Source organism: Malassezia pachydermatis (genome assembly GCF_001278385.1).
Source record: "Malassezia pachydermatis strain CBS 1879 chromosome Unknown scaffold4, whole genome shotgun sequence".
Taxonomy (NCBI): Eukaryota; Fungi; Basidiomycota; class Malasseziomycetes; order Malasseziales; family Malasseziaceae; genus Malassezia; species Malassezia pachydermatis.
This window is the reverse complement of record NW_017253141.1, coordinates 910,012-934,235: the sequence shown is the minus strand read 5'-3', so window position 1 is coordinate 934,235 and position 24,224 is coordinate 910,012. Positions and strand designations below refer to the sequence as shown.

General features: G+C 58.8%; 13 protein-coding genes across 13 annotated transcripts; 8 read left to right on the top strand and 5 right to left on the bottom strand.

The window, feature by feature from the left end:
• Window positions 1-71: 71 nt before the first annotated feature.
• On the top strand, window positions 72-2,577 carry Malapachy_4220 (protein phosphatase 2c; the record flags this gene model as incomplete). Its single annotated transcript, XM_018138672.1, has 5 exons — window positions 72-76; window positions 114-199; window positions 226-962; window positions 1,053-1,113; window positions 1,151-2,577. 5 exons carry the CDS (start codon window positions 72-74, stop codon window positions 2,575-2,577), a joined length of 2,316 nt encoding a protein of 771 aa, XP_017992043.1.
• A 30-nt stretch (window positions 2,578-2,607) lies between these two features.
• On the bottom strand, window positions 2,608-4,680 carry Malapachy_4236 (esf1-18s rrna nucleolar protein involved in pre-rrna processing; the record flags this gene model as incomplete). The annotated part of the gene is made up of 1 exon (XM_018138687.1): window positions 2,608-4,680. One exon carries the CDS (start codon window positions 4,678-4,680, stop codon window positions 2,608-2,610), a length of 2,073 nt encoding a protein of 690 aa, XP_017991987.1.
• A 91-nt stretch (window positions 4,681-4,771) lies between these two features.
• Malapachy_4179 (transcription elongation factor spt5) lies at window positions 4,772-8,110 on the bottom strand (the record flags this gene model as incomplete). The annotated part of the gene is made up of 1 exon (XM_018138634.1): window positions 4,772-8,110. The coding sequence occupies one exon, from the start codon at window positions 8,108-8,110 to the stop codon at window positions 4,772-4,774; it is 3,339 nt and encodes a 1,112-aa protein (XP_017991623.1).
• Window positions 8,111-8,346: 236 nt separating this feature from the next.
• Malapachy_4213 (translation elongation factor tu) lies at window positions 8,347-9,772 on the top strand (the record flags this gene model as incomplete). The annotated part of the gene is made up of 3 exons (XM_018138665.1): window positions 8,347-8,386; window positions 8,422-8,595; window positions 8,628-9,772. The coding sequence occupies 3 exons, from the start codon at window positions 8,347-8,349 to the stop codon at window positions 9,770-9,772; spliced, it is 1,359 nt and encodes a 452-aa protein (XP_017992094.1).
• Window positions 9,773-10,688: 916 nt separating this feature from the next.
• Malapachy_4250 (smn domain-containing protein) lies at window positions 10,689-11,492 on the bottom strand (the record flags this gene model as incomplete). Its single annotated transcript, XM_018138701.1, has 3 exons — window positions 10,689-10,771; window positions 10,809-11,438; window positions 11,465-11,492. The coding sequence occupies 3 exons, from the start codon at window positions 11,490-11,492 to the stop codon at window positions 10,689-10,691; spliced, it is 741 nt and encodes a 246-aa protein (XP_017991898.1).
• Window positions 11,493-11,656: 164 nt separating this feature from the next.
• Malapachy_4231 (hypothetical protein) lies at window positions 11,657-12,586 on the top strand (the record flags this gene model as incomplete). Its single annotated transcript, XM_018138682.1, has 1 exon — window positions 11,657-12,586. The coding sequence occupies one exon, from the start codon at window positions 11,657-11,659 to the stop codon at window positions 12,584-12,586; it is 930 nt and encodes a 309-aa protein (XP_017991986.1).
• Window positions 12,587-12,813: 227 nt separating this feature from the next.
• Window positions 12,814-15,509, top strand: Malapachy_4260 (hypothetical protein; the record flags this gene model as incomplete). Its single annotated transcript, XM_018138711.1, has 2 exons — window positions 12,814-12,944; window positions 12,974-15,509. The coding sequence occupies 2 exons, from the start codon at window positions 12,814-12,816 to the stop codon at window positions 15,507-15,509; spliced, it is 2,667 nt and encodes an 888-aa protein (XP_017991858.1).
• Window positions 15,510-15,540: 31 nt separating this feature from the next.
• Window positions 15,541-15,956, bottom strand: Malapachy_4198 (hypothetical protein; the record flags this gene model as incomplete). The annotated part of the gene is made up of 4 exons (XM_018138651.1): window positions 15,541-15,573; window positions 15,608-15,680; window positions 15,779-15,806; window positions 15,833-15,956. 4 exons carry the CDS (start codon window positions 15,954-15,956, stop codon window positions 15,541-15,543), a joined length of 258 nt encoding a protein of 85 aa, XP_017991766.1.
• A 110-nt stretch (window positions 15,957-16,066) lies between these two features.
• Window positions 16,067-17,116, top strand: Malapachy_4216 (serine-threonine protein phosphatase; the record flags this gene model as incomplete). Its single annotated transcript, XM_018138668.1, has 1 exon — window positions 16,067-17,116. One exon carries the CDS (start codon window positions 16,067-16,069, stop codon window positions 17,114-17,116), a length of 1,050 nt encoding a protein of 349 aa, XP_017992089.1.
• Window positions 17,117-17,161: 45 nt separating this feature from the next.
• Malapachy_4178 (ketol-acid reductoisomerase) lies at window positions 17,162-18,364 on the bottom strand (the record flags this gene model as incomplete). Its single annotated transcript, XM_018138633.1, has 1 exon — window positions 17,162-18,364. One exon carries the CDS (start codon window positions 18,362-18,364, stop codon window positions 17,162-17,164), a length of 1,203 nt encoding a protein of 400 aa, XP_017991624.1.
• A 210-nt stretch (window positions 18,365-18,574) lies between these two features.
• On the top strand, window positions 18,575-20,728 carry Malapachy_4210 (lys4-homoaconitase precursor; the record flags this gene model as incomplete). The annotated part of the gene is made up of 1 exon (XM_018138662.1): window positions 18,575-20,728. The coding sequence occupies one exon, from the start codon at window positions 18,575-18,577 to the stop codon at window positions 20,726-20,728; it is 2,154 nt and encodes a 717-aa protein (XP_017992091.1).
• A 245-nt stretch (window positions 20,729-20,973) lies between these two features.
• Window positions 20,974-22,257, top strand: Malapachy_4266 (hypothetical protein; the record flags this gene model as incomplete). Its single annotated transcript, XM_018138717.1, has 1 exon — window positions 20,974-22,257. One exon carries the CDS (start codon window positions 20,974-20,976, stop codon window positions 22,255-22,257), a length of 1,284 nt encoding a protein of 427 aa, XP_017991856.1.
• Window positions 22,258-22,567: 310 nt separating this feature from the next.
• Window positions 22,568-24,199, top strand: Malapachy_4221 (mfs multidrug; the record flags this gene model as incomplete). The annotated part of the gene is made up of 1 exon (XM_018138673.1): window positions 22,568-24,199. The coding sequence occupies one exon, from the start codon at window positions 22,568-22,570 to the stop codon at window positions 24,197-24,199; it is 1,632 nt and encodes a 543-aa protein (XP_017992042.1).
• Between the last annotated feature and the right edge of the window lie 25 nt (window positions 24,200-24,224).

The window sequence follows — 24,224 nt, the reverse complement described above, 5'->3', positions numbered from 1 at the left end:
GGATGGCGCACGTGGCAAGTGCAGAACGCCTCCACTCCCTCCCTACACGACGCTGGCCTCGTCTACGCGGCATGAAGTACGTGCAGAAGAGGAGGAACGACTGACCAAGCCAGCTCCATCCGGGAGATTCAGCGCATCAATGAGCGTGAGCTGGAGTTGGGATTGCATGGGGCAGGATCGTGGCATGACGAGTACAAAGGTACGTATATCTTGCCTCACCTCCAGACTCCGCATACATCTACGTCGGTGGACTGCCCTACGACCTGACAGAGGGCGACGTGATTACCATCTTTTCGCAGTATGGCGAAGTCGTCAACATTAATTTGCCCAAGCCTCGCACAGACACGTCAGAACGCGGTGGTAGACCACCTGGCCCCGCCCGCGAACGTGATACCCCCCGCCCCCGCGGCCACAATCGTGGGTTCGGGTTCTTGATGTACGAGGACCAACGCTCGACCATCTTGGCCGTGGACAATTTGAATGGGACCAAGGTACTGGGACGCACCTTGCGTGTAGACCATGTGAAAAACTACAAACAGGAACGCATTCGAGACGCCGAGGGCAACTTGATCGATGTCGAGCAGGAGACGCTGAATTGTGCGCCGCCTGAGACGGTGATCGATGAAGACGCGGCTGACGACAACGATGCAGACTTAGAAGATCCTATGGCTGCCTACTTTGCAGACAAGAAGCGCGATACGAAGCGGCCCACCACGTCGTCCTCACGTCATTCACATCGACATGAACGCCGTTACGAGCATGAGCGACACCGCCATGACGCGCGAGAGGAAGATAGGCATCGACATGGCAGCCGTGAGGACCGGCATCGACATCGGGACCGATCGTCACCGCGACGTGATGCTCACCGGTCCAGTCGACGTGATCCGCCACGACGACGATCGTCCTCGCCGCCGTGCGCGCGCGCGCGTTCGGTCACGCCGACCATGGACCGACACGCCGCGGTAGGTACGCCATAGTGGAGGTGGAGACACGTGAACGCACACCCAAAAAAAAGTAAAAAATAGAGCGAGCGCCAGCCGCGAATGTAGCAGAGCACCGACGAGAGCGACGAATTGCGTGTCGATGAGTTGGTGGTGTCGTTCGCGTGCGTTGGTACGTGAGACGTACACGCTCACTCGCCGACGGCAAGTGCACGACTATGTTCGTGCGCGTGCATCCGATGGGACGACAGTGCGCGTCCCGCTGCGCTCGGGTGTGACGTTTGGCGCTGTGCAAAGTCGTGGTGACCGTGCGCGCCAGGAAGATGCGATTTCCGTGGCATGCCTCATGCTCCCGTGTGACCAGTTGCGTGAGCATGTATCTGTGCACAGCACAAAGAGTGTAGCGCGAGACCCCTGGCATGGCTGGTCCTGTGAAGAGGCGGGCGGTGCAGACTTGGGCGCTCAAGTGGTATGGTTCGGATGTTTTGACGGGCATGGTGGGCCGGCCGTCGCGCAGCTGCTCAAAGATAAGCTACATCGTGTGTTTGAGGAGGCAGACGTGAGTATGATTACGGATACGGTGCGGTATACGCGCTCCATTGGCGGGTACTTTGGGCGGTACACAGGCGGTATCTTGGAGCGCTGGGTCGCCCAGGACCGCTTGACGAAGTCGAAACGCGCCTCGAAGAAACAGACTACATCCATCCCGGCCTCCTCACAGATCCAGGCGCAGGCCCAAGCCCATGCGAATGAGCAGGCGCAGGCGCCGATGCAGACGGCCAACACACTCTCGACGCTGAGTGAGTTGGCGTCCTCGTCGTCGTCCACGACGAGTATTCCCGAGCTGGATCACTACGTGGCACTACGGGACGATGGCGGGGCGCAGGCGACACATACCGAGCGCATTGCGCCGCCGCACAACTTGGACCCAGCGACCATGACGGTCGAGGAACGTGCGACGTTGGCGTGCTTGATGATGGACCGCGAAGTGCAGCAGAATGAACAGTACTACGGCGCCGGCTCCACCGCGTCGATTTTGCTCGTGCATGGCCTCGACATGCCCGCGAAGCCATGGTACTCCAGCGAGAGTATTTCGCTGACGACGATCCATATTGGCGATACGCGCTTCCTCTTGTGCCCAGTGGACGACGGCCAAGCGATTCCTCTCACGACGCTGCATCACCCCGAAGAGCCGAACGAAGCGGATCGGCTAAGCCGGCTGGGCGCAGGGATTGTGACAGACAGCTTTGGAGAGACGCGGTTCCTCGGCTCGTTTGCCAATACGCGGTCGTTTGGCGATGCGTTCGGTAAGCGCTACGGCGTCACAGCCGAGCCGGAAGTTCGTACGCACTTGCTGCGCGGCGGCCAGTTTGCCTTTGTGATTGGGTTCAGCGATGGGATTAGCAGCGTGCTGTCCGACCAGGAGATCGTCGACTTGTGCCGCGACGCAAAGCATCCGCAGCAAGCCGCGAAGAATGTGCTGCGTTTCGCCGAGGCACTGGGCAGTGACGACAATGCCAGTGTGATTTGTGTTCCGCTCAAGGGATGGGGCCGGATAGGCGGGCATGATCGCACGAAGGCGCAGCGCGATAAGCGGCGCGATGGACTGGATGTATTCCGGACCCGACGTACATAATGTGGCATAGCTTTGTTGTATGCATCCTACCTACCTACGTGCCTTCTTCGCCGGCGGCGCTTGCGCTTTCTGTTTCACAGACGACACCAGCGATGCCACATCCGGGCTACGGTCGGCGGCCAGGCGATCGGCTTTGGCAGCCCGACGGCGGTGGCCTTCGTCAATGAGTTGCTGCATACCCGCGGTCTTCACAAAGCTCGGGTGGCTGGGATCAATCGCGAAGCGGTGGTCCTCCATCACGGCCGCAAAGCGTGGATCGTTGGTATCCATATGGAACGACGGCTGGACCAAGGCAGCGCGTTTCTCGGCCCGCTTCGCCTCGCGGCGGCGTTGGTGCTTCGACAGCTTTTTCGTCTGCATCTTTTCAGCACGCACAATGTCCTGCAAATTGAAGTGCTGGGCATCCTCGTCGTCATCCTCACCGTCGTCGTTCGCCGCCGCGGCCGCGGCCGCAGCCGTTGGCGTATCGACATGCCCGTCGGCCTTCTTCGCCTTCTTCGCCTTCTTCGTCGCGTTCGTTTCTTCGGCCAGGACCGACTCCAAATCACGCTCGTCAGCAAAGAACGGATCGTCAAAGGTGATCGGTTCAGAGGAGGCCGCCGCGTCGGCCGGCGCAGCAGACTTGGCCTTGCGCTTCTCCCGCCGCTCACGCTGCTTGCGCATATACTTCTCAATCGTCGTCTCTTCCTGCGTCGCATCAGAGCGCTGACTCTTGGACGACAGCGCCGGCATAAACGAGATTTGCATCTCGCCTTCCGGCTTGGCAAACATGCTATCGTCGTCGTCCGCATCGTCAAACGCACTCTTCGACGGCATATCGCGAACCAGCGCACGCAATCGATCCTTGCTACCGGCATCGGGCTCCTCTTCGTCTTCGTCACTCGATGCCAGGTACGTCTTCAAGTCGTCTTCGCGCAAGGCATCAAGGTTCTTGGCCCGTGTAAGCTTGGTTCGTCGTGGATCGTCTTGGTCCCATGTCAAGCGCACCTTGGAGTGACGCAGCGCGTCGGTCTTGAAGTCCAGTCCCTCGTACTGCGCCACGTCGTGCGTCGCCTCATCGGTAAACTCGGCCGGCCGGCCGTCCTCGCCATCCGGCAACGCCATGTCGTCAGGCACGAAACGCAGGTCAAACATGTTGGCCGAGCGCTCCATTTCCGTGCCGTCGATCTCATTGTACACGTGCCGCGCACTCTTTGCGCTGTCAAACGTCGCAACAGCATAATAGTACCGCAGCCGTTCCAGCTGGTACTTGCGCAAGGCGTTCTCGTCAAACTCGGCACCTTCGTCCATATATGTGGTAGTCGACGATGCCTTCACTTTGGACGACGACTTGAAGATGGCCGTCGGTGGGCCCTGCCGATCTTCCTGCGCTAGTCGTTCTCGCCCAAAGTCCGAGAGGTAAATACGCACCGACCGCACTTGGCCACGCACAGGCGTCAGAGCCAAGTGCACATCGGAGGCGCGTTTCTTGCTCGTCTTGGCCGTCATAGGCACGGGAGCGAGGGGCTCACGCGTCGCAGTAGGCATCACGATACTTGCAAAGACTTTGTACAAGTCGGCGGCCCGTACATGATCCCAGTCCATATTCACGACGGCCAAACGACACGTATCGTCGCCTCGCGCCACGTCGTCGTCGTGCGTACGTCGCTGCTGCGTAGCTTGGTGATCCAGCTCGGCCATCACATCCTCATCAAGCTCTTCGTCCAGATCAATGGACGCATCCGATTCGCTGTCGTCCGCCGCCTTCGCACGTCGCACAGCGTCCGCGCCACCAAGCACGACATCGCCTTCCTCGTCGTCGTCCTCCTCCTCCTCCTCCTCTTCCTCGTCCTCGCTTTCCTCCTCACTACTGCTCTCCAACTCGCCTTCACCACGAGCATAGTCCACAGCGCTGCCCTCGTCCAAGCGGTACAAACGCTGCAGCGACTTGGCTTCGTTCACACGGCCTGCACGGCCAAACCGATCGATCTGCTTGGATCCAGCGCCTGTCAGCACATCCTTAAAGCGGTCATCCAAAACCACCTTGGTATCTTCCCGGTGTGGCCGTCGAAAGCGCGGATCGGTATGCACATGGGCAAACCGACGGTCGTGGGGACGCGTCATCGTCGCAGCAAAGGAGGAGCGTCACCAAAAAAAATTGGGACAATTTCGCCTCCACATGAAGGTCGTCCTCACGAATAGGATGCCTACAAAACTACATGGCCTTCGCAAGAAGGATCGTAGGGAACGGCTGACGCTGGCCATCGCCCATCGTGCACTCACAGCGCTGAGCATCGTACGTGAGCACCGTCACGCGGGAACCACGCCATGCGCCGTCCGTCACGATACATGCATCGCCATCGGCTGTGGGACGCACAGGCTCAATGCACGCACTCGGTACATCGCTCAGCTGCGTGCCATTGGCCAACTCGACCTTGCACACGGCCGGGTTGCGTGCGAGCAAGCGTCCGATCGACCGGTCGTACGCGCCACGTTGGTACGTCGTGCCTGTCGTCGCATCGCGAACCACACGCACACACATTCCTTCCACAAAGCTGGTCGGGGCCGGCGCTGGCGCTGGCGCTGCAGCTGACGGCGCGCCCCATGGATTCGCTGGCGTCGCGGCGTCGTGGTACGGATTCGGAGTGGTCCCTGCACCATATGGATTGGGCGTCGTGCCCATGCCCGCGCCGTATGCTGGCGTGCGGCCACCAGCGTACGGATTGGGCGTCGTGCCCATCCCGGCGGCGTACGCTGGCGTGCGGCCGCCGGCATACGGGTTGGGCGTGGTGCCCATTCCAGCGCCATAGGCAGGGGTACGGCCACCCGCATAGGGATTCGGCGTCGTGCCCATGCCCGCGCCGTACGCTGGTGTGCGACCGCCGGCATAGGGGTTGGGTGTCGTGCCCATCCCAGCGCCATACGCTGGCGTACGGCCACCCGCGTACGGGTTGGGCGTCATGCCGCTGCTGTATGGGTTGGGCGTGGTGCCCATGCCACCGCCATACGCCGGGGTCTTCCCGCCTGCGCCCATACCTGTGTACGCCGGCGTCATACCGCCAGCACCAGGCACTTGCGAGTAGGGATTCGGGGCCATACCTGCCGCAGGGCCTGGGCCGACCAAGCGACGGCTCTCACCGGTCACAGGGTTCTTTTCGACCATGTACTCCAGCGGCACTGTGAGGATCTTGGACATGGTATGCAGCTCGACACGCGCCATACCACCTGTCGTTTCCTTGATGATACCGCGGTACGTCTTGTATGGACCACGCACGATCGCGACAGATTTGCCTGCAAAGATATCGCGGCCGCCACGGCGAGGGCCCGAGGCATTCGCACCGCCATCCGCGTCCATGGCCTTGAGCGCAGGATTCATTTGCGATGGGTCGGTGCGTGGCCGCACTGATGTCGGCGCGAGAGGCTCGACATGGTTCGCACGCACAATAAACAGGCCACCATTCTCGGTATACTCGCGGTTGTGAATGAACAACAGCGACGATTGGTAAATGTGGAGGACTTGGCCCTGCCGGAACTGCGACAGTGGCCACTCCACCTCCTTGACCATATCGCCAATGTGCACCTCGTGGCCATTGTGGTCGAGCGCAATGGCACGTGCCGTATCGCGTCGCAGGCTAATCTGATGCGGCTGCACGGTCACCACATGCCCGTGCTGATCCAGCACCTTGAACGACTCCCGCTCAATCTTGAAAATCACACCGGCCGTCTGCGCATCCAGCTGCACAAGATTGTGCAGCTCGTACCCGCCAATCACATTCACACCGGAGCCTACTTCGGCGGCCTCACGAATGTCCTTGGAGAACACCGAGACTTCCTTCAGCGATAGGTCGGATAAGAATGTTGTGACACCATCCTCGACTTTGACCACCAAACCCGTCTCATCGGCATGCTTACCGGCCAGCACCTTGATGTGGTCACCAGCACGGAAACGCTTGCGAACACTCTTCGCCGGTACCTCGATTTTTTGGCCATCCAGCGCATCGTTCGGTAGCTCAATCGTCACCACGTCGCCGTCCATCGCATCGATCGTGCCTACGACACCCGCCTGCTCACCTTCAAACACTTCCACGTGATCACCAGGCTGCAGCGTCGCTTCCAAGCCACGCTTCGAGGCGTCCGCCAGCAATTGCAGATCCACACCGGCCGCATCCGTAGGCGCCTCCCCGGTAAACTTGAGCACTTCATCCAGACTGGGATTCACATCCTCCATCTGCAGCGCCGTCACACGGAAATCTTTCTCCAGGTATCCATCGCGGAATGTCTCGCCACCAAACACCCACACACCACCCCGCTTCGTCGGAAGCTCATGCGGGTACGCCTTCTGCACATCTTCCGCATTGAACAAACGCTGCGGCGGGCGGAATCCTGCGGCTGTGAGCGCCGCATTCACAGGCTTCTTGCGTTTCCGCCCGGCGCGGTCTGTGTACGTATCGCGCTCGTTCGGCGCCAGATCAATACGAGGCACAAGCTTCACACCCACTTCTTCGCCATTCTCCGCCACGTCCAGCACTTGGGCCAAGTCGCCCGCGTACTTGCCGCGCTTAATACGTACCCATCCGCCCACAGGCACTTCGGTATTTTTCTTCTGTAGCTTCAGCAGATCGGCCATCTCCAGAATCGGAATAAGGAACGGCTTCTGGTTCGTCGTGTAGGCACCTGCCAAGCCATCAAAGGCTTCCACGACATCGTCCGCACGACGCGCCTCAACAAAGATCTGTCCCTCCAGCGAGTCACGGCAGAACGCCGAGATGATTTTCAGCGGGTGGCCGGACGCCTCGCGCATCATTGCACGGCGCAGCAACGTCGCCACCAGGTGCTTCTCACGCCCACGCTTGCATCGAATGCGCCACAGACCAGGATCGTCCACACTCGGCATCAACAGCCGCTGCGGCACTTCCGCGTAGTCTGACTGCGATGCATACCGTGAGCTGCGAGCATGACGTTGCCGAAGCTCCTCCGCCAAGGCCTCGGCGCTCATTTCTTCTTCCTGACGACGAGTGCGATCCAGGCGCTGGTTGTCCGCCGCGGACTGCAATTGCGCCTCACGCGACTCGTCCAGCATATCGTCAGCAATAAAGCCATCTTCCCGAAGGAGCTCCTCAGCTTCTTCGTCGTCAAAGTCCTCGTCGTCGTTATCGACTTCAGCCTCTACATCGAGGAAACGATTGCGACGCATCTTCTTGGCACGACGTCCGTAGCCATCGTCGTCCTCCTCCTCTTCGTCCTCCTCCTCTTCGTCCTCCTCCTCTTCGTCCTCCTCCTCTTCGTCCTCCTCCTCTTCGTCCTCCTCCTCGTCCTCTTTCTGCTCGCCATCCATCTCTGCGTCAGCATCAACATCAGCGTCTGCTTCTGCATCCGCTTCCGGCTCCGCCTCAGCCACAGGGGCATCGTCTGACGGTTGCACGCCAGCGTCGGCCGTATCGTCCATCGGCTCGTTCTTCACCGACGCATCGTCCGCACCGACGTCAGGCTCCTGCTTCGTCGGATCTACTTCGTTCGCAGACGCGCTCATAGGAGGCACGTTGGCGGACTCCATTCGCTTATGGGCGTGCGTGCTGCTCGCCGTCGCTATGGTCCGTCGCGAAAACGTCGCCCCGCTGGCGTCGCGATGTGGTGGCTTATGTCAGCCCACGCGCCTCCATCCTACTCAACCCGACCGACCAAAGAAAGCGGCGGCTGGGTGGCTGATCTGCGTTCTTCCTTTACCGTATAACGATGAGCTTCGCTCGTAGTGTTTCTCTTCGTCCGCTTCGTGACGTCTCGGCCACGTCGATGGCCCAGCGTCTAACGGCGGCTCGTGTGGCTACCCCAGGTATGTTGACGCTGGTCGTGCGTTCTAACTGGCAGTGCTTGCGCGTGCGAAGCACACCGGCCCTGTGCTCACGTCGCTGCGCCACGTCCGCGCCGGCGCCGCGCTGCCCCCGAAGCTGGCGGGCGCCATCCGCACCTACGCGGCGGAGGCCGGTGGCAAGTTTGTGCGTTCGAAGCCGCACATGAACATCGGTACGATTGGCCACGTCGGTATGTATCTCTAGCGCCACTTATATATGCAGACCACGGTAAGACGACGCTTACTGCGGCAATTACCAAGGTGCTTAGCGAGGCCTCGGGTGAGGGCAAGTTTGTCGACTACGCCTCGATCGACAAGGCGCCGGAAGAGAAGGAGCGTGGTATTACCATCTCCACGGCGCACGTCGAGTACGAGACGCCGAACCGTCACTACGCGCACGTCGACTGCCCGGGTCACGCTGACTACATCCGTAACATGATTACGGGTGCTGCGCAGATGGACGGTGCGATTATCGTCGTGTCGGCCACCGACGGTCAGATGCCGCAGACGCGTGAGCACTTGCTTCTCGCTCGCCAGGTCGGTATCAAGAAGCTTGTGGTGTTCGTCAACAAGGTTGACCAGGTGGACGACAAGGAGATGCTCGAGCTTGTCGACATGGAGATGCGCGACCTGCTCTCGACCTACGGCTTCGACGGTGACAACACGCCGATCATTTCCGGCTCGGCCCTGGCGGCGCTGGAAGGCCGCGACGAGGAGATCGGCAAGCAGGCCATCCTGAAGCTCATGGAGGAGACCGACAACTGGCTCGACCTCCCACCGCGTGACCTCGACAAGCCCTTCCTGATGCCCGTCGAGGACGTGTTCTCGATCTCGGGTCGTGGTACGGTCGTCACGGGTCGTGTGGAGCGTGGCACGGTCACCAAGGGCTCGGAAATCGAGATTATTGGTCTCGGCGGCCACCTCAAGACCACGCTGACGGGTATTGAGATGTTCCACAAGGAGCTCGACCGCGGTGAGGCGGGTGACAACATGGGTGCCCTTCTCCGTGGTGTGAAGCGTGAGCAGGTTCGTCGTGGTCAGGTGCTCATTGCCCCTGGCTCGGTGAAGCCTGTGAAGAAGTTCACGGCGCAGATCTACATTCTTACGAAGGAAGAGGGTGGTCGCTACACGCCGTTCATGAACAACTACCGCCCGCAGTTGTTCATCCGTACCTCGGACGTGACGGTCTCGCTGACGCACCCGCCGGGCACCGAGAACGCTGACGAGGCTATGGTTATGCCGGGTGACAATGTCGAGCTGGTGTGTGACCTTGTGCACGACATTGCGCTCGAGGAAGGTTCGCGCTTCACCCTGCGTGAGGGTGGTAAGACCGTGGGTACTGGTATTGTGACCAAGATCCTCGGTTAAGTAGTCGCGGTATAGCTAGTCACTATATCGATCTATGTCTTCTATGTGCTATGGCTCTCTCGACCCAACGAGGTAGTGGAGACTTGCGTCTCTCGAATGCGCGCGTGGCCGGTCTTCGCCGCCCACATGGCCGCGCTGCGGTGGGTCCGGTGGAGGTGTAGCAGGAAGATGTGACCACGTGGAAAACTATATAGAACACGTGACATGCTAGTTCTAGAAACCCATTAGGTGTGCTAACATGTTGTCACGAGCGCCGCGCAAGGTCCGCCTGGGTGCGCTCACGTCTTCTTTCCCCTACGTGCCATCTACGACTCGTCATCATGGCTCCCCAGGACAAGTCCCAGAAGGGCAAGAAGACCCGCTCGGCTCTGAGTACGTACGAATGTATTATCAGCATGCTAACCTATGCCAGACGATGTGGTGACTGTATGTATCTCCCTTTTCTGCAAAGAACAGACAACTGACCCAACAGCGTGAGTACACGATTCACCTGCACAAGCGCGTGCACAGCATGCAGTTCAAGAAGCGTGCCCCGAAGGGTGTGAAGGAGGTGGTCAAGTTCGCACAGAAGACCATGGGCACCAAGGACGTTCGCCTCGACCCGAAGCTCAACCAGGAGATCTGGAAGCTCGGTGTGAAGGACGTCCCCCGCCGCATCCGTGTCCGTCTTGAGCGCAAGCGTAACGACGACGAGGACGCGAAGGAGAAGCTGTACACCTACGCCACCCCTGTGCTCGGCATCACCAACTTCCACGGTCTCCAGACGACCGTGATCGAGCAGGACGAGTAAGGTTGTTGAGCTTGCTCGCTCGCCATCACGACGAAACCAGATACTCTTTCTGCTACTACCCAAAATGAAAATCGATTGATTGCTAGTGCAGCAATGTCGTTCCTATTTGTACATGTGTGTGATTCTTTAGTCGTCTGCCGTGGAGGAGGGCTCGTACGCATTTCTCATGCGTGGCGCTTGCTGCGTCATTCCACGGCCCGAGGAACCCACTACCTGGTCAGCATTGATAGATATAGGCGGACATACCTTTTGCATACGGGTTGTCTGACGTCGTGAACATGCTCTTGTCTTGTGCGCCGGCATACCGTTTCTTCACGGCTTTGGCTTGGAACTTTTGCCAGGCAGATTGCTTTTGATCGTGCACGCGGTTCTTTTCTGCTTCCCGTTGCATCTTCTTTTCTTTGCGTACCCGCTTGCGTTCACGCTCACGCTCACGCTCATCGTTCGTCATAGGCCGTGCAGGTGCTGTTTTGGGCTTGGTATACGCAGGCGCCTGCCCTGAAGCCGCATCCAACGTGCTGGTCGCATTGGAATGAACCTGTCGTGGACGTAAATCGGCCCCCGTGACCATTTCTGTCGTCTTGTACTTGGTAAATAAAATGGCGTACACTGGATTCTCCGAGGAGCCTGTGACAGAGGTGATTTTGGCCGGGTACCACCGCCCATCAGCCTGATGCCGCGCCATGCATTCATCACCTGCATGGTACTCGTGTTTAGACTCTTTGGCCTTAGCAGACGCTTTGGCTTGCGTGGCGTCCTGATCCTTCTGGTACTCCTTGGTCAGCGCAATGAGATTAGCGAGCTCAGCGCGAAGTGACTTGAGCTCTTCATTGTCAGGCTCAGCTTCCAGCGCTGTATCTACCTGCGACAGCTGAACTGCATGTTAGTCATGTTGTACGTACATTCGTATGTCCTCAACTCTGAGTCCATGCTGAGCTCCCGAGTGGACGGCCCCTGCGTTCGTGCGTTTGAGACGACGTTGTGGCCTCGCAGTCACCTGACTTGGCGGCCCTGCGATGGCTGGACCTGCCTCCACAGGGGGCGTGCGTGCTTCCGCCACGACGAAGGCCGGCGCACTACTCTTCTTTCCTATCATGTCGGCCCCCGTGGAGACATTTCGTACGAGCGATGGCGCGCGAATCGGCTTTCGTTTCTTTGGCAAAGAGCACAAGACACCTGCCTTGGTCATGATCAATGGCATGAGTGCTGTGATGGACGACTGGGTGCCTTTGGCTGAGGCATTCGCACAGACGCGGCCAGTTCTTATCTTTGATCACCGCGGAATTGGCGATTCGTATCTCACAGAAGAGGGCGCAGAAGATATTACTATCGAGCTTATGGCGCAAGATGTGATTGACTTGGTGCGTTCGCTGCATATGCACACGATCCACCTGCTGGGCTTTAGCATGGGTGGCCTCATTGCGCAGGCGATTCTTACGCACTCTGATGCCAAGGCCACGACTGACCAAGCGGGTGTGCGTGTGCAAGGTGTGGAAGTGCGCCGAGCTGTACTTACAGCTACGTTTGCCAAGATGCCGAAAGGCGAATTTCATCCGTCCAACATCCCTGTGCCGCCCCCAGGTTCGTCAAAAGCCGAGCGTGATTATGCTGTGGTAAAGTACATGCTGGAAATGCAGTACCACCCCTCGGTCCTTGGGCCGCATGGCGCTCTCCAACATACCTTTGACCGTCGTATGGCGCATCATCCCCATACACGCCGCCCTCAAATGGTCATCGGCTACCAAGCGGCCTCGATGGCGATGTACGATGGGAAGGACAAGTTGTGCCACATCCCGTCCAAGCTGCCGATGATCATGATACATGGCCGCTATGATCGTATGGTGAACTATGACGAGTCGAACGATCTGCAAAAGCGGCTCCCACAACTCCGGCGTCTACGACCTGACGTGGAGGGCGACCGTGAGGCGTTTGGGCACATGTGGTTTGACTACTTTGACTTGCAAGCGTCGTGGGTCGACCCCATCACGCAGTTCCTCGACACGCCGCGCGCTGCGCACATGTGACATGTAGAGTAGGTAGGGGCTCCTATGTATATTTCCCCAATAGTCTAGGATTTAGGAGAGTCGGTCGGCCTGCCCAGCGCGCCGCGGCGCGTTGCGTGCGTGCATTCGCGCGCGTCGCGCGCGCTGCCCACCCCGCCGGCCGGCCGACGCGGACGAAAGTCGTGGAACGTGACTTCTGCTCTTTTGTTGTAGGCGATCTTGTCGTGGGTGAGTGCGCGTGAGACGGGATGCCGATCGTGAAGCGCAAGCCTGTGCAGCCTTTGCCGATCCCTGAGGCGCTCGTGGCTGCACTGGAGAAGGGCGAGAATCGTGCTGTGTTTTATCTTGCAGCGACAGGCGAAGTGTTTGCTGAGTATGAGTACGTACGCTTTGTCTAACATGATCTAGGCAGTACGCGGCACGGTTGAGCTACTACCACCAGCGCATCTTCCAATGTGAAGTGTCTGGCAAGTCGAACTTGACGTACTTTGAGGCGGCAGCGAGCGAGGCGCAGCATACCTTGGCTATCCAGTCGCAGTTTCCCGACGCTCTTAAAGTCCCGATCCTCGCAGCGGTGCAGTTCCAGATCACGGGGCGACTCAATGACTTGGTGGAGCGCCTATTCGACTTGGTCAAGGCGCGTTTCTTCCCGGGCGAGAAGGTGGTGGCCGAGCTGGACAGCGGCAAGACGCTGTGTGTCGTGCGCGACGTGACATGTGGCGATACGCCGCATGCGCCGTCGGCCTTGTCGCTGAACGACGATCCTGCAGCGAGTGCCTCGTTCGTGTACACGGTGGAAGAGGTGGCCACCAAGGGCGTGACACACACGCTGGCCGCGTCGGCGCTCTCGCGCGAGCGTCACGCTCTGTCCAAATCCATTCTGCGTCGCTATTTGCGCGATAGTGTATACCGTGACTCGCATGTGGGCAGCATCTGGTACGTGCGAGAGAACCTAGTACGTCGTTTCCATCTGCCGACGGCGCCTACAGCCGAGCAGGCTGCGCAGAATGAGCACATCAAAGACGCGAAGCTGTCCAAGCGCCGTAAGCTGGTCGAGACGGAAGCCTCGGCCGCGAAACGTGCCGCGAAGCAGCAGCGGCTGAAGGAGAAAGAGGACAAGGCTGCGGCGCTGGCGAAGCAGAAAGTGCTCAAGTTCCCATGCGAGGACTTGTTGCTGGATACCATCACAGCGGCAGAGCTGCAGACGTCGATGCCGGGCGAGTTGGCACGTCGTACAGCGCGACCCGCGCCGGGAGGCGAAGAGATGCTTGCTGTGCCAGCCGATGTCTTTGAGCCGTTCTTGGCCGTGTACTATTTCCTGCTGACGCTGAGTGAGCCTCTTGGGCTGTCGAGCATTGCGCTGGACGACTTGGAAGGCGCCCTGCGGCACCCCGTCTGTGATCCGCCCTGTGCATTGCTGTGTGAAGTGCATGGCACGTTGCTCTCGGCGATCGTGCGTGACGGGACGCACTGCCGCGAGTGGGCGCCGGCGACGGTGGCCCAGAAACGCAAGACCGAGCCGGCGGCGCACGATACGCCGGATGTCTCTATGACCGCGGCAGAGGAGGATACCAAGGAGGCGACGGCGATGGACGATTCTGCCTCGGAACTGTCAGACCTCAGTGATTCGCCTGAGCGCGAAGTGATGGACGCGGCGCGGGAGATGGGGCGTGGATGGGCGCGGAAGGAGATGCAGGACGAGGTGCGTTCAGGCTGGGAACGCCAGTTGGTAGGCTGCCTGGCCGAGTGTGCGACGCCGGAAGCGCTGCCGCGCATGTACGAGATCCTGGCGTACCTCACAGGTGTGTACTACGACGACGATGCCCTGCTGGAAGGGCCGAGCAGCAGCCAATTTCGTACGGTGGCAGAGCGGTATCCTCATCTGCCGCTCCTCGACAAGGTGCATATCCTGCTGTTCCTGTGTGAGCTGGCGGTGATGACACGCAGTATCAAGGCGTACTATGAGGAATGCGAGGCGCACTTGACAGAGCTACGCAAGGAACGCATGGAACTCGCACGTACGCGCCGGCAAATGCTCGAGCAGCAGAAGGAGCAGGCAGCGACGACCGATGTCAAAGAGGAGACGCAGGACGTGGTAGCCGAAGCGTCGTCGCCAGCGGCGGCCTCCGATTCGGACTCGGAGCGTGACGAACTGGCGTCGGACGAAGACGAGTTGGACGACGACGAAGAGGAGGCGGATGCATCGATGGAGCGGTACAAACGCATCGCGGGCTCGCGGCAGGAAGCGCTGCGTGAAAAGGCACAGCAGCGCGAAGAAGAAGCGGCGCGACTCGCAGCGGAGTACGCTCGTGCGAAAGAGCAGAACCGCGAGACGAAGCAGCTGCGGGAAGAGCGGCGGCGGTGGGAAGAGACGCTGCATCGCATGGCGAAGCGAGAGGAAGCGATTGAGCGCGAGTTCCGACGGTACGGCCAGATCCCGCGTCTTCGGCCCCTAGGTCGCGACCGGTTTTTGGACCGGTACTACTGGCTCGACGGGATCGGCGCAGCGACGCCGTCGACGTCGCATGGCGGCTCGGCGTACCAGACAGCGCGACTGTTTGTCCAAGCGCCGACGCGGCGTGAATGGGACGCGCTCAGTGCGTCGTATGCGGACGGCACGGAAGCTCTCCTGCACCGTAAACGTGCCGAGCATAGTGCGCCGGCCGACAGCACGTATGGCAGTTGGGCCGTGTACACGCAGCCAGAGCAAGTGGAAGAGCTCATCGCATGGCTACGGCCCAAAGGCGTTCGGGAGCATGCGCTCAAGGCACAGCTGCTTAAGCACCGCGACGCGATGGAAAGTGCGATGCGACGACGCACCGACGACATTGCGCTGGGCGTGCGTGAGCCGGCTGTGGAGACACGTCGCTCAGCTCGTGTGCGATCCGAGCAGGCGACGCAGTGGCGTTTGCCGTACATGCAATGGCGCAATGCGGCCAAGTAAGTGACTATAGTATGCTCTATAGGCCGTGATATCATGCCTCAGGGCCTTGGCCACCAGGGATCAGCTGCAGGGCGACGTCAGTGGGCCGCGAGACGTACCGCGCAGATGTTGTTGCCGTTGAGCAGCGTCTTGGCCAAGTGCGTCTTTTTGTACCCCTCGGCGGTGTTTTCGCTGGTTGTTAGTATACGAAGTTGTGGTATGGCGTGCAGAGCCGCTCGCTAGTGCGCTGGTGCGCCAGCAAGACAAGACAGGGCCACAGCAATACATACTATTCCGTCACGTCTTCCAGGACCATGTCTGGCGGTAAGTCAGCGTGTACGTACTAACATAGTCGTCGAAGCCAAGCAGCTTCCCGACAAATTCACGCTGGCCTTTCATCACGACCCAGATCGAGCTGCCGATGCATCGATCAACGAGCTCCAGCGGGAGAATCGTCGCGGCGGCCATGGTGGAGTCAACCAGGAAAGAGCGACGCGTGAATGGAGGTGTGTGAACGCAGCCCCGACGCCAGCCCCCCCACCCCCCTTGGCGTCCCTCCACGTCGTCGCGTCGTCCTTATGTGGTCTGTGTGGACCAGCGGCTTGGTCGCCGTGCTCGGCGCCATGGCCGTGTGGAATGCGTGGCACACGCCCGCTCCGGCCGCGCACCGACGTATTGTCGCGATCGGCGACTTGCACGGCGACTATGCGCATGCGCTGGCCATTGCCGAGGCGGCAGGCTTGATTGCCGCTACGACCAATGTGACATGGACAGGAGGGCCGACTGTGCTGGTCAGCACGGGCGATACCGTGGACCGTGGCGACGATACCATGGCCATATACCGCTTCTTCCAGACGCTGCGCACACAGAGCGCAGCCGCAGGGGGCGAAGTGCATACGTTGCTGGGCAATCATGAGATGATGAATGCCATGATGGATTGGCGGTACGTCACGCCGGGCGACATCCACGCCTTTGGCGGGAAAGACGCACGCCGTGCGGCCATGTCGACCACGGGCTGGCTTGGCCAGGAATGGCTCACGCAGTATACACTCACGGCGTCTATTGCCATGCTGGAGGAGGCGACGGCGTCCATCCCCTCGCCCCGCGTGTCGTTTGTGCATGGCGGCATCGCCTTGCCATTCGCCCAGCAGTACGGCCTCGATGGCCTCAACACACACGGCCATCGTCTGCTCGCCCGCGCACTGAATACGACCGATCCTACCGGCTTCCTCCCGCCCTCGACGACGCCAGACGAGCAGGCGATCTACTCGGCGGACGGCCCACTATGGTACCGCGGCTACGCCCTGGATCCGCCGGCCAAGGCATGCGCCCATGCCAACGCAACACGCGAAGCGCTGGGTGTCGAGTCGCTCGTTATGGGCCATACGCCGCACATGGGCGGCATAGACGCGCGGTGCGACGATGCACAGTTGTTTGTCATCGATACCGGCATCAGCCGTGCGTACGGAGGACGGCTGAGTGCGTTGGTCATCGATACATACGAGCAACGTGCGTCGCGCTGGTCGTCGGATGCATGTTGGCATGCTACGTATTCCGCCTTGTACGTACCAGGCGGTCTACATCGTCTATCACACAAGACAAGGTGTCGTCGCCGTGCCTTCAGCTAGCTGGGAAGCAAGTCGCTACGCGGCCCGCTGACTCCCTGCCATCCATTACTTGCGGTTCGGGCGGAGGGCACGGACGACGTGGCCCACGCGCCACATCTCCTGGTCGGCAATCGCATCGGTCTCCTTGTCAAAGTCCTGGCGGTAGGTCTTGCGCGAGCCGAACTCGAGCGCACGGCGGGTCTCCGAGCCGTTCTTCACGCTCTCGTAGAGACGCTCAAACACCGGCTTGCACGCCGCCTCGAACTCGGGCGCCCAGTCGAGCGCACCACGGCGGGCGGTGGTCGAGCACGCCTTGTACATGTAGTCCATACCGTTCTGCGCAATAAGCGGGTAGAGCGACTCAAGCGCCTCCTCACACGTCTCGTTGAACGCCTCCGACGGCGAGTGGCCGTTGGCACGCAGCACATCGTACTGCGCCTTGAACATACCCTGGATACCACCCATGAGGCAGCCACGCTCACCGTATAGGTCCGAGAACACCTCCTTCTGGAAGGTCGTCTCGTAGATGTAGCCCGAGCCGACGGCAATACCGATCGCCACGGCCTTCTCGAGCGCCTTCCCGGTCACGTCCTGGAACACAGCGACGGACGAGTTGATACCGCGGCCCTCCTTGAAGAGGGTGCGCACAGTACGACCCGAGCCCTTCGGGGCACACAGAATCACGTCCACGTCGTTCGGCGGCACGACGTCCGTCTGGTCCTTGTACACGATCGAGAAACCGTGCGAGAAGTAGAGGGTCTTGCCCTTCGTCACGTACTGCTTCAGCTCCGGCCACGTCGAGGTCTGCGCAGCGTCCGAGAGCAGGTTCATGAGGATGGTGCCCTTGGTCGCCGCCTCCTCAATCGAAAACAGGTTCTTGCCGGGCACCCAGCCATCCTCAATGGCCTGGCGCCACGACTCACCGTCCTTGCGCACACCGACAATGACGTTCAGGCCATTGTCACGCAGGTTCAGACCCTGGCCGTGACCCTGCGAGCCGTAGCCCAGCAGCGCAAACGTGTCATTCTTGAAGTACTCGTGCAGCTTCTCGAGCGGCCAGTCCTCACGCTCGTACACCTTCTCCGGCGTGCCGGCAAAGTCGATCGTCTTCATGCCACGCACCTGCGCCGGCACAGCCGCCGCTCGCGGGGCAGCCGCACCAACACGTGCAGCACGCGAGGCCAGCACAGTCATCGTGCGCGCAGGCACACGGAGCGACGCCGAAGCGCGCGACACAGAGCGAGGGAGAGTACGCGAAAGAGTGCTCATGGTGGGGAGTAAGAAAGAAAATCCTGGCTCTGCGGAGGAATCGATGGCGTGCGCAACGCAACCTTCGGCAGCTGCGCATGCATGCATGTCGGCCGACGTGTGACTCATGCACACTACCCCACGTACCGCTGACTAAGGCGACAAAAACGAGTGGCGGGTGAACCGCATTCACGCGACGGCCACGCCTGGGGCCTGTCTTCTTCCTATCTCATGTTGCTGTCTCAGCTCGCACGCGCCGTGCGCGTCCCCACCGCGCCATTGCGAGGCCGCGGCGTGGGATGGGCCCGCTCGCTCGCGACAGACGCACCACAGACGTACATTGAAAAGGTCGTACAGAAATACGCCGTGGACTGGGACCCTACAGTGCCTGTCCGTTCTGGCGACTACGTCTCGATTCGCCCCGCCACGGTGATGACCCATGACAATACTGGCCCCGTTATCACCAAGTTCCGCTCGATCGGCGCAACTCGCATTCACGACCCAAACCAGGTCGTCTACGCGCTCGATCACGATGTGCAAAACAAGAGCGCGAAGAACTTGGAAAAGTACGCCAAGATCGAAGCGTTTGCACGTGAGCAGAACGTCGACTTTTACCCCGCCGGCCGCGGTATCGGCCACCAGGTGCTCGTCGAAGAGGGCTATGCGTTCCCACAGACCCTGGTTGTCGCGTCTGATAGTCACTCGAACATGTACGGCGGCGTCGGCGCAGTAGGCACACCGATCGTACGCACCGACGCCGCTGCGATTTGGGCCACGGGCAAAACATGGTGGCAGCTCCCGCCAATGGTCCAAGTCGAGCTTACGGGTGCCCTGCAGCCGGGTGTCACAGGCAAAGATGTGATTGTCGCGCTGTGTGGTTACTTTAACAACGACGAAGTGCTCAACACAGCCATCGAGTTCACTGGGAGTGGCATTGCTGCCCTGAGTGTGGATGAGCGTTTGGCCATTAGCAACATGACGACGGAATGGGGCGCATTGGCCGGCGTGTTCCCCGTCGACGATACGACACTTGCTTGGTACGAACAGATGCTGCGCAAGATGGACCGTCTCTCGTTCCATGTCGGGTCGTCGCCTCGTCGCTCCGAGTCGCATCCGCGTCTCAACTGGAAGCGTCTGGAGACGCTCGCGAACGAGCGTCTTCGCTCGGACGACGGCGCGACCTATGCGAAGCATTTGCGTTTGGACCTCTCGAGCCTCACACCGCATGTCTCGGGCCCCAACAGCGTGAAGGTGTCCACGCCTCTGGCCGATCTCGAGGAGCAAAACATTGCCATCCAAAAGGCGTACCTCGTGTCGTGCGTCAACTCACGTGCGTCCGATATCAAGGCTGCTGCCGACGTCCTGCGGGGCAAAAAGGTCGCACCGGGCGTCGACTTCTACCTGGCGGCGGCGAGCAGTGTCGCGCAGCGCGAGGCGGAAGAGTCGGGCGACTGGGGTGCCCTACTTGCCGCCGGCGCTAAGCCGTTGCCTGCTGGCTGCGGCCCGTGTATCGGACTCGGTACTGGTCTCCTGGAAGACGGCGAAGTGGGCATTTCGGCGACGAACCGAAACTACAAGGGCCGCATGGGTAGTCCGAATGCGCTGGCATACCTGGCCTCGCCCGCCATCGTCGCTGCATCGGCAGCGGCTGGCAAGATCTGCGGACCGTCCCCTGCAAGCGATGCCAAGCCTACCCTGCAAGTCGTCTCAGAGAACGCCGCGCCGCCGCCGGCTGCCGCCCCGAGCGCTCTGGACCCCCAGTTCCCGCCTGCGTTCACGGGCGCGTTGGTCTTTGCGCCACAGGACAATTTGAACACCGATGCGCTGTACCCAGGCAAGTACACGTACCAGGACGACATTACGCCAGAACGCCAGGCGGAAGTGGTTATGGAGAACTACGATCCCAAGTTTGCCGCAGCCGTGGCGGAAGAGCGCGCAAAGCGCGCGAATGCCGGTTCGGACGCCGCAGTGATTCTTGTAAGCGGCTACAATTTCGGTACGGGCTCCTCGCGTGAGCAAGCAGCCACGGCGTTGAAGTATGCTGGCGTGCCTGTGGTGCTTGCCGGGTCGTTCAGCGATGTGTTCAAGCGCAATGCTATCAACAATGGCCTTATTTGCTTGCAATGCCCTGAACTGGTTGAGGACCTGACGCACGAATTTGCCAAGGACGGCCAGCGTGGCGGCGGCGGTAAGCAGCCTGGCGAGCTGAGTGTCCTGCTGAAGGATGCTACCATTTCGCTTGATAGCCGCACAGGCACAGTGGAGCTCACTCGCCAGGACGGTACCAAAGCGACGTACACCACCCGCCCAGCCGGCATCGGCCGCTCGATCCAGGAGATCTACGTGGCTGGTGGTATGGAAGCGTGGGTCAAGCAGCGTTTGTAGTTCATATATCCATGATTCGCCATAGCACACCTTATCTATTTTTAGGGCGTGGAGGCATACGTTCGGAGCTTGGTTTGTTTTATTTGTGGACCGACCTCCACAATAAAAAATTGTCTGCGTCACGGCCACTTACGGACGAACGGACGGCCGGTGCGTTGCTGTCGTGAAAGTGGCGTGTTTCTTCGCATATTTTTTCAACGTGAGTGTGCTGTGCCAGGTTGGCCCGTGCTTGTCCGACCATCATTATGCATAGCGTTCGCACTCGCTTTTGGGCGGTGCGGGACTACTTGGCGCCTGTGCTGCGAGACAGCAAATTCAAGGAGCATGGACGCATCACCCCGGACGAGTTCGTACATGCTGGTGATTACCTTGTCGAGCGAATCCCTGCGTGGCAATGGTGTGCCGGAGACTCCCAGCGTGTACGCGACTACTTGCCTGCAGATAAGCAGTTCCTGTTGATCCGTGGTGTGCCGTGCTTACGACGTGTTAGTCACGTAAAGGAACGCAAGCGGCGAAGTAGACTGCCACTCTCACGCAACAGTAGCTCGACAAGTCTTTCCCGCCTTGATGTCAATGCACGAAAGCATCGAGGTTTGTCGGACGATACAGAGTCCATCCTCCATCTCGACGAATTTGGTACTGATGAAAGCGAAGATTGGATTGTGACACATACAGAGACCAGCGACCCTATGGATGCATCCTTGCGTGATATGTCCGCACGCCTCACACTTTTGTCGCTGCCAGAAGGGCAATCGGCCAGTGAACCAAGTAGTCGGCCTATGAGCAGCATTATGGACGAAGAAAGTGAGATATTGGCGACCAACGCACCTACACAAGCAGTGCACGGACGACACACCGAATCCGATGCAGATCTGCTGAATAGCTTTGCGCAAGATATGGAAGAGCGAGAAGATCCTGCGCAGTACATACCTTCAGCGCCTGCCAAGCAGCCTGTTCAAGATCTCTCGCTAAAGCCCCTGGTGTCCGTCCGCACATACGATTGCATGATTACATACGACAAATACTACCAAACACCACGCATGTGGTTGCTGGGGTACGACGAACATGGCTTGCCGTTACGACCTAGCGCTATCTTCGAAGATGTGGCGTCGGACCATGCTTATAAAACGGTCACCATTGAGCCGTTTCCTCATGGCATACCAGGCACCAGCATATTGGATACCATCGCTCCCTCAGAAGCTACGGGAACACGATTCACGTCCAAGTCACTGTCTGTTCATGTGGCCAGTATACACCCTTGCAAGCACGCAAGTATGATGCGCAAAATGATCCAGCGCATGAATACCGTACACGAGAGAGATGAAGAGCCTGAAAAACTGGCAACCTACGATACATCGCTAGAAAGGCCGAATGGCTCCCTGTGGTCGCAAACAGTTCATCGAGTCTGGGGGCCCAAAAGCCAAGACTGGGAGGATGGAATTACAGTCGACCAGTATCTGATTATATTCCTCAAGTTTATGACTAGCATAGTACCTACGATTGATATTGATACAACTCGCTCTTCATGAAACTTTTTGTCTTGGCGTACTCCGAGTACAGGCGGCTAATCTGACGATTTTCGATGCCACCAGGCTATGTAGGACCCTATAAATTAACACCAATGAAATTGTAATCTATATGCACATCGCTCATTTTTCTGCACGTGTAGGTTATAATAAATGTCAAAGTTGTATGGCGGTCGCTTAACTACCTGTCACCCAATAAGATCCCTGTATGAGCGTCATACCCAAGGCAGCGTGTGGGAATCGCAGAACAGGCGGATTTTTATAAAAGCGGCCGTGAGGTCCGTAAGCTTGAAAGATCTACTCATTCGTATTTATGCTTGTTCCTTCTACGACACCGCTGGATCACCGGACCAGCGAGCCAGGTATGAACTCGCTTCGCTCAAGCTACGATGCGCAGCCTGTCCACACTGCGAAGAACAGTAACGATCTGTTTGAGGACGAAAAGAACACACCGTGCCCCACACAGCCAGCTTCACCGCAGAGCAAGGCTGCCACTATTCACCTGCCCGACGAAGAAGATCCGTATTTGGTCGATTGGGACGAAAGTAACAAACATGATAACCCTCGAGAATGGAACTCCAAGTACCGGCATATGTTGGTAATCATTGTGTCGCTCTATACGATGCAGAGCCCTATGACAAGTTCAATGAATGCACCGGCTCTCGACGTCATAAAGACACAATTTGGTGTTACGTCCAACATAATGGGCAATATGATGATGTCAATTCAAGTCTTGGCATTTGCCGTGGGTCCTATCATTTTTGCCCCCATGAGCGAGAGGTTCGGACGCAAGAATGTGATGCAGTTAATGAACTTGGTCTTTTTGATATTTAACATGGCTTGTGGCTTTTCTAAAACATTTACACAGATGATTGTCCTTCGCTTTTTTACCGGGTTAGCTGGCGCAGCGCCTCTCTCCATGAGCGCAGGGACAGTGGCTGACTTATTTGGTCCTGAAGAGCGCGGCCGAGCTATGGCTACGTATACCTTGGCTCCTGTGCTGGGTCCTTGTGTTGGTCCTATGTTTGCAGGATGGATCATCCAAGGGTGGGGACCCAGCAAGTGGCCATGGATCTTTTACTTTTCGAGCATATATGGCGCTGTGATCGCTGTGATTGGGTTTATTCTGCTTCGAGAGACATATGCGCCTGTGCTACTGGACCGCAAAGTACAGAAGTTACGTGAAAAGACAGGTAAGGAGGAGTGGCATACCAAGTTTGAGAAGAGCGAGCCGTTCTGGAAACGTTTCGTCCACGGTATGTCACGCCCTGCCATCTTTTTGTTCACTCAACCTGCCGTTTTTGTCCCTGCTCTGTACCAGTCTATTTTGTTTGGCTGCCAATATCTTTTGCTGGCAGCATTTCCGATGGTGTTCAAAGACGACTACAATATGGCGCCCGGTATTGCATCTCTTCATTATATTCCATTTTTGATTGGTTTTATGTTTTTTGGACAAGTGGGTGGTCGCTGCGTCGATATCATCTACCGCCGTCTCAAAGAGAAGAACAACAATTATGGTATCCCCGAATACAAGGTGCCACTTTTGATTGTGACGGGTATCTCCATGCCAGTGGGTCTATTGATTTATGGCTGGTCTGTGCAGTATCATACGCATTGGATCGTTCCAGATATCGGCATTGTGTTCTTGGCCATTGGAATTCGTGGCGCACTCTTTATTTGTCCTCTGTATCTGGCTGACTCGGTTCCATTATATTCTGCTTCAGCTGTCAGTGCGGGTGTATCATTACGTTGTCTCTTTGCATTTATTTTCCCGCTGTTCTCACCGCCTATGTACAATGTGATGGGCCAAGGTGGTGGTAATACGTTCCTAGCTGGCATTTGCGCCCTTGTCGGCCTGCCTGCCCCATACTTGCTGTTCCGCTATGGCGAACGACTGCGTCATCGCAGCAAGTATTCCAAGGAGGCGATGGCTGTCTCGGATTAATTTGTGTCTTGTATATATTGTACAT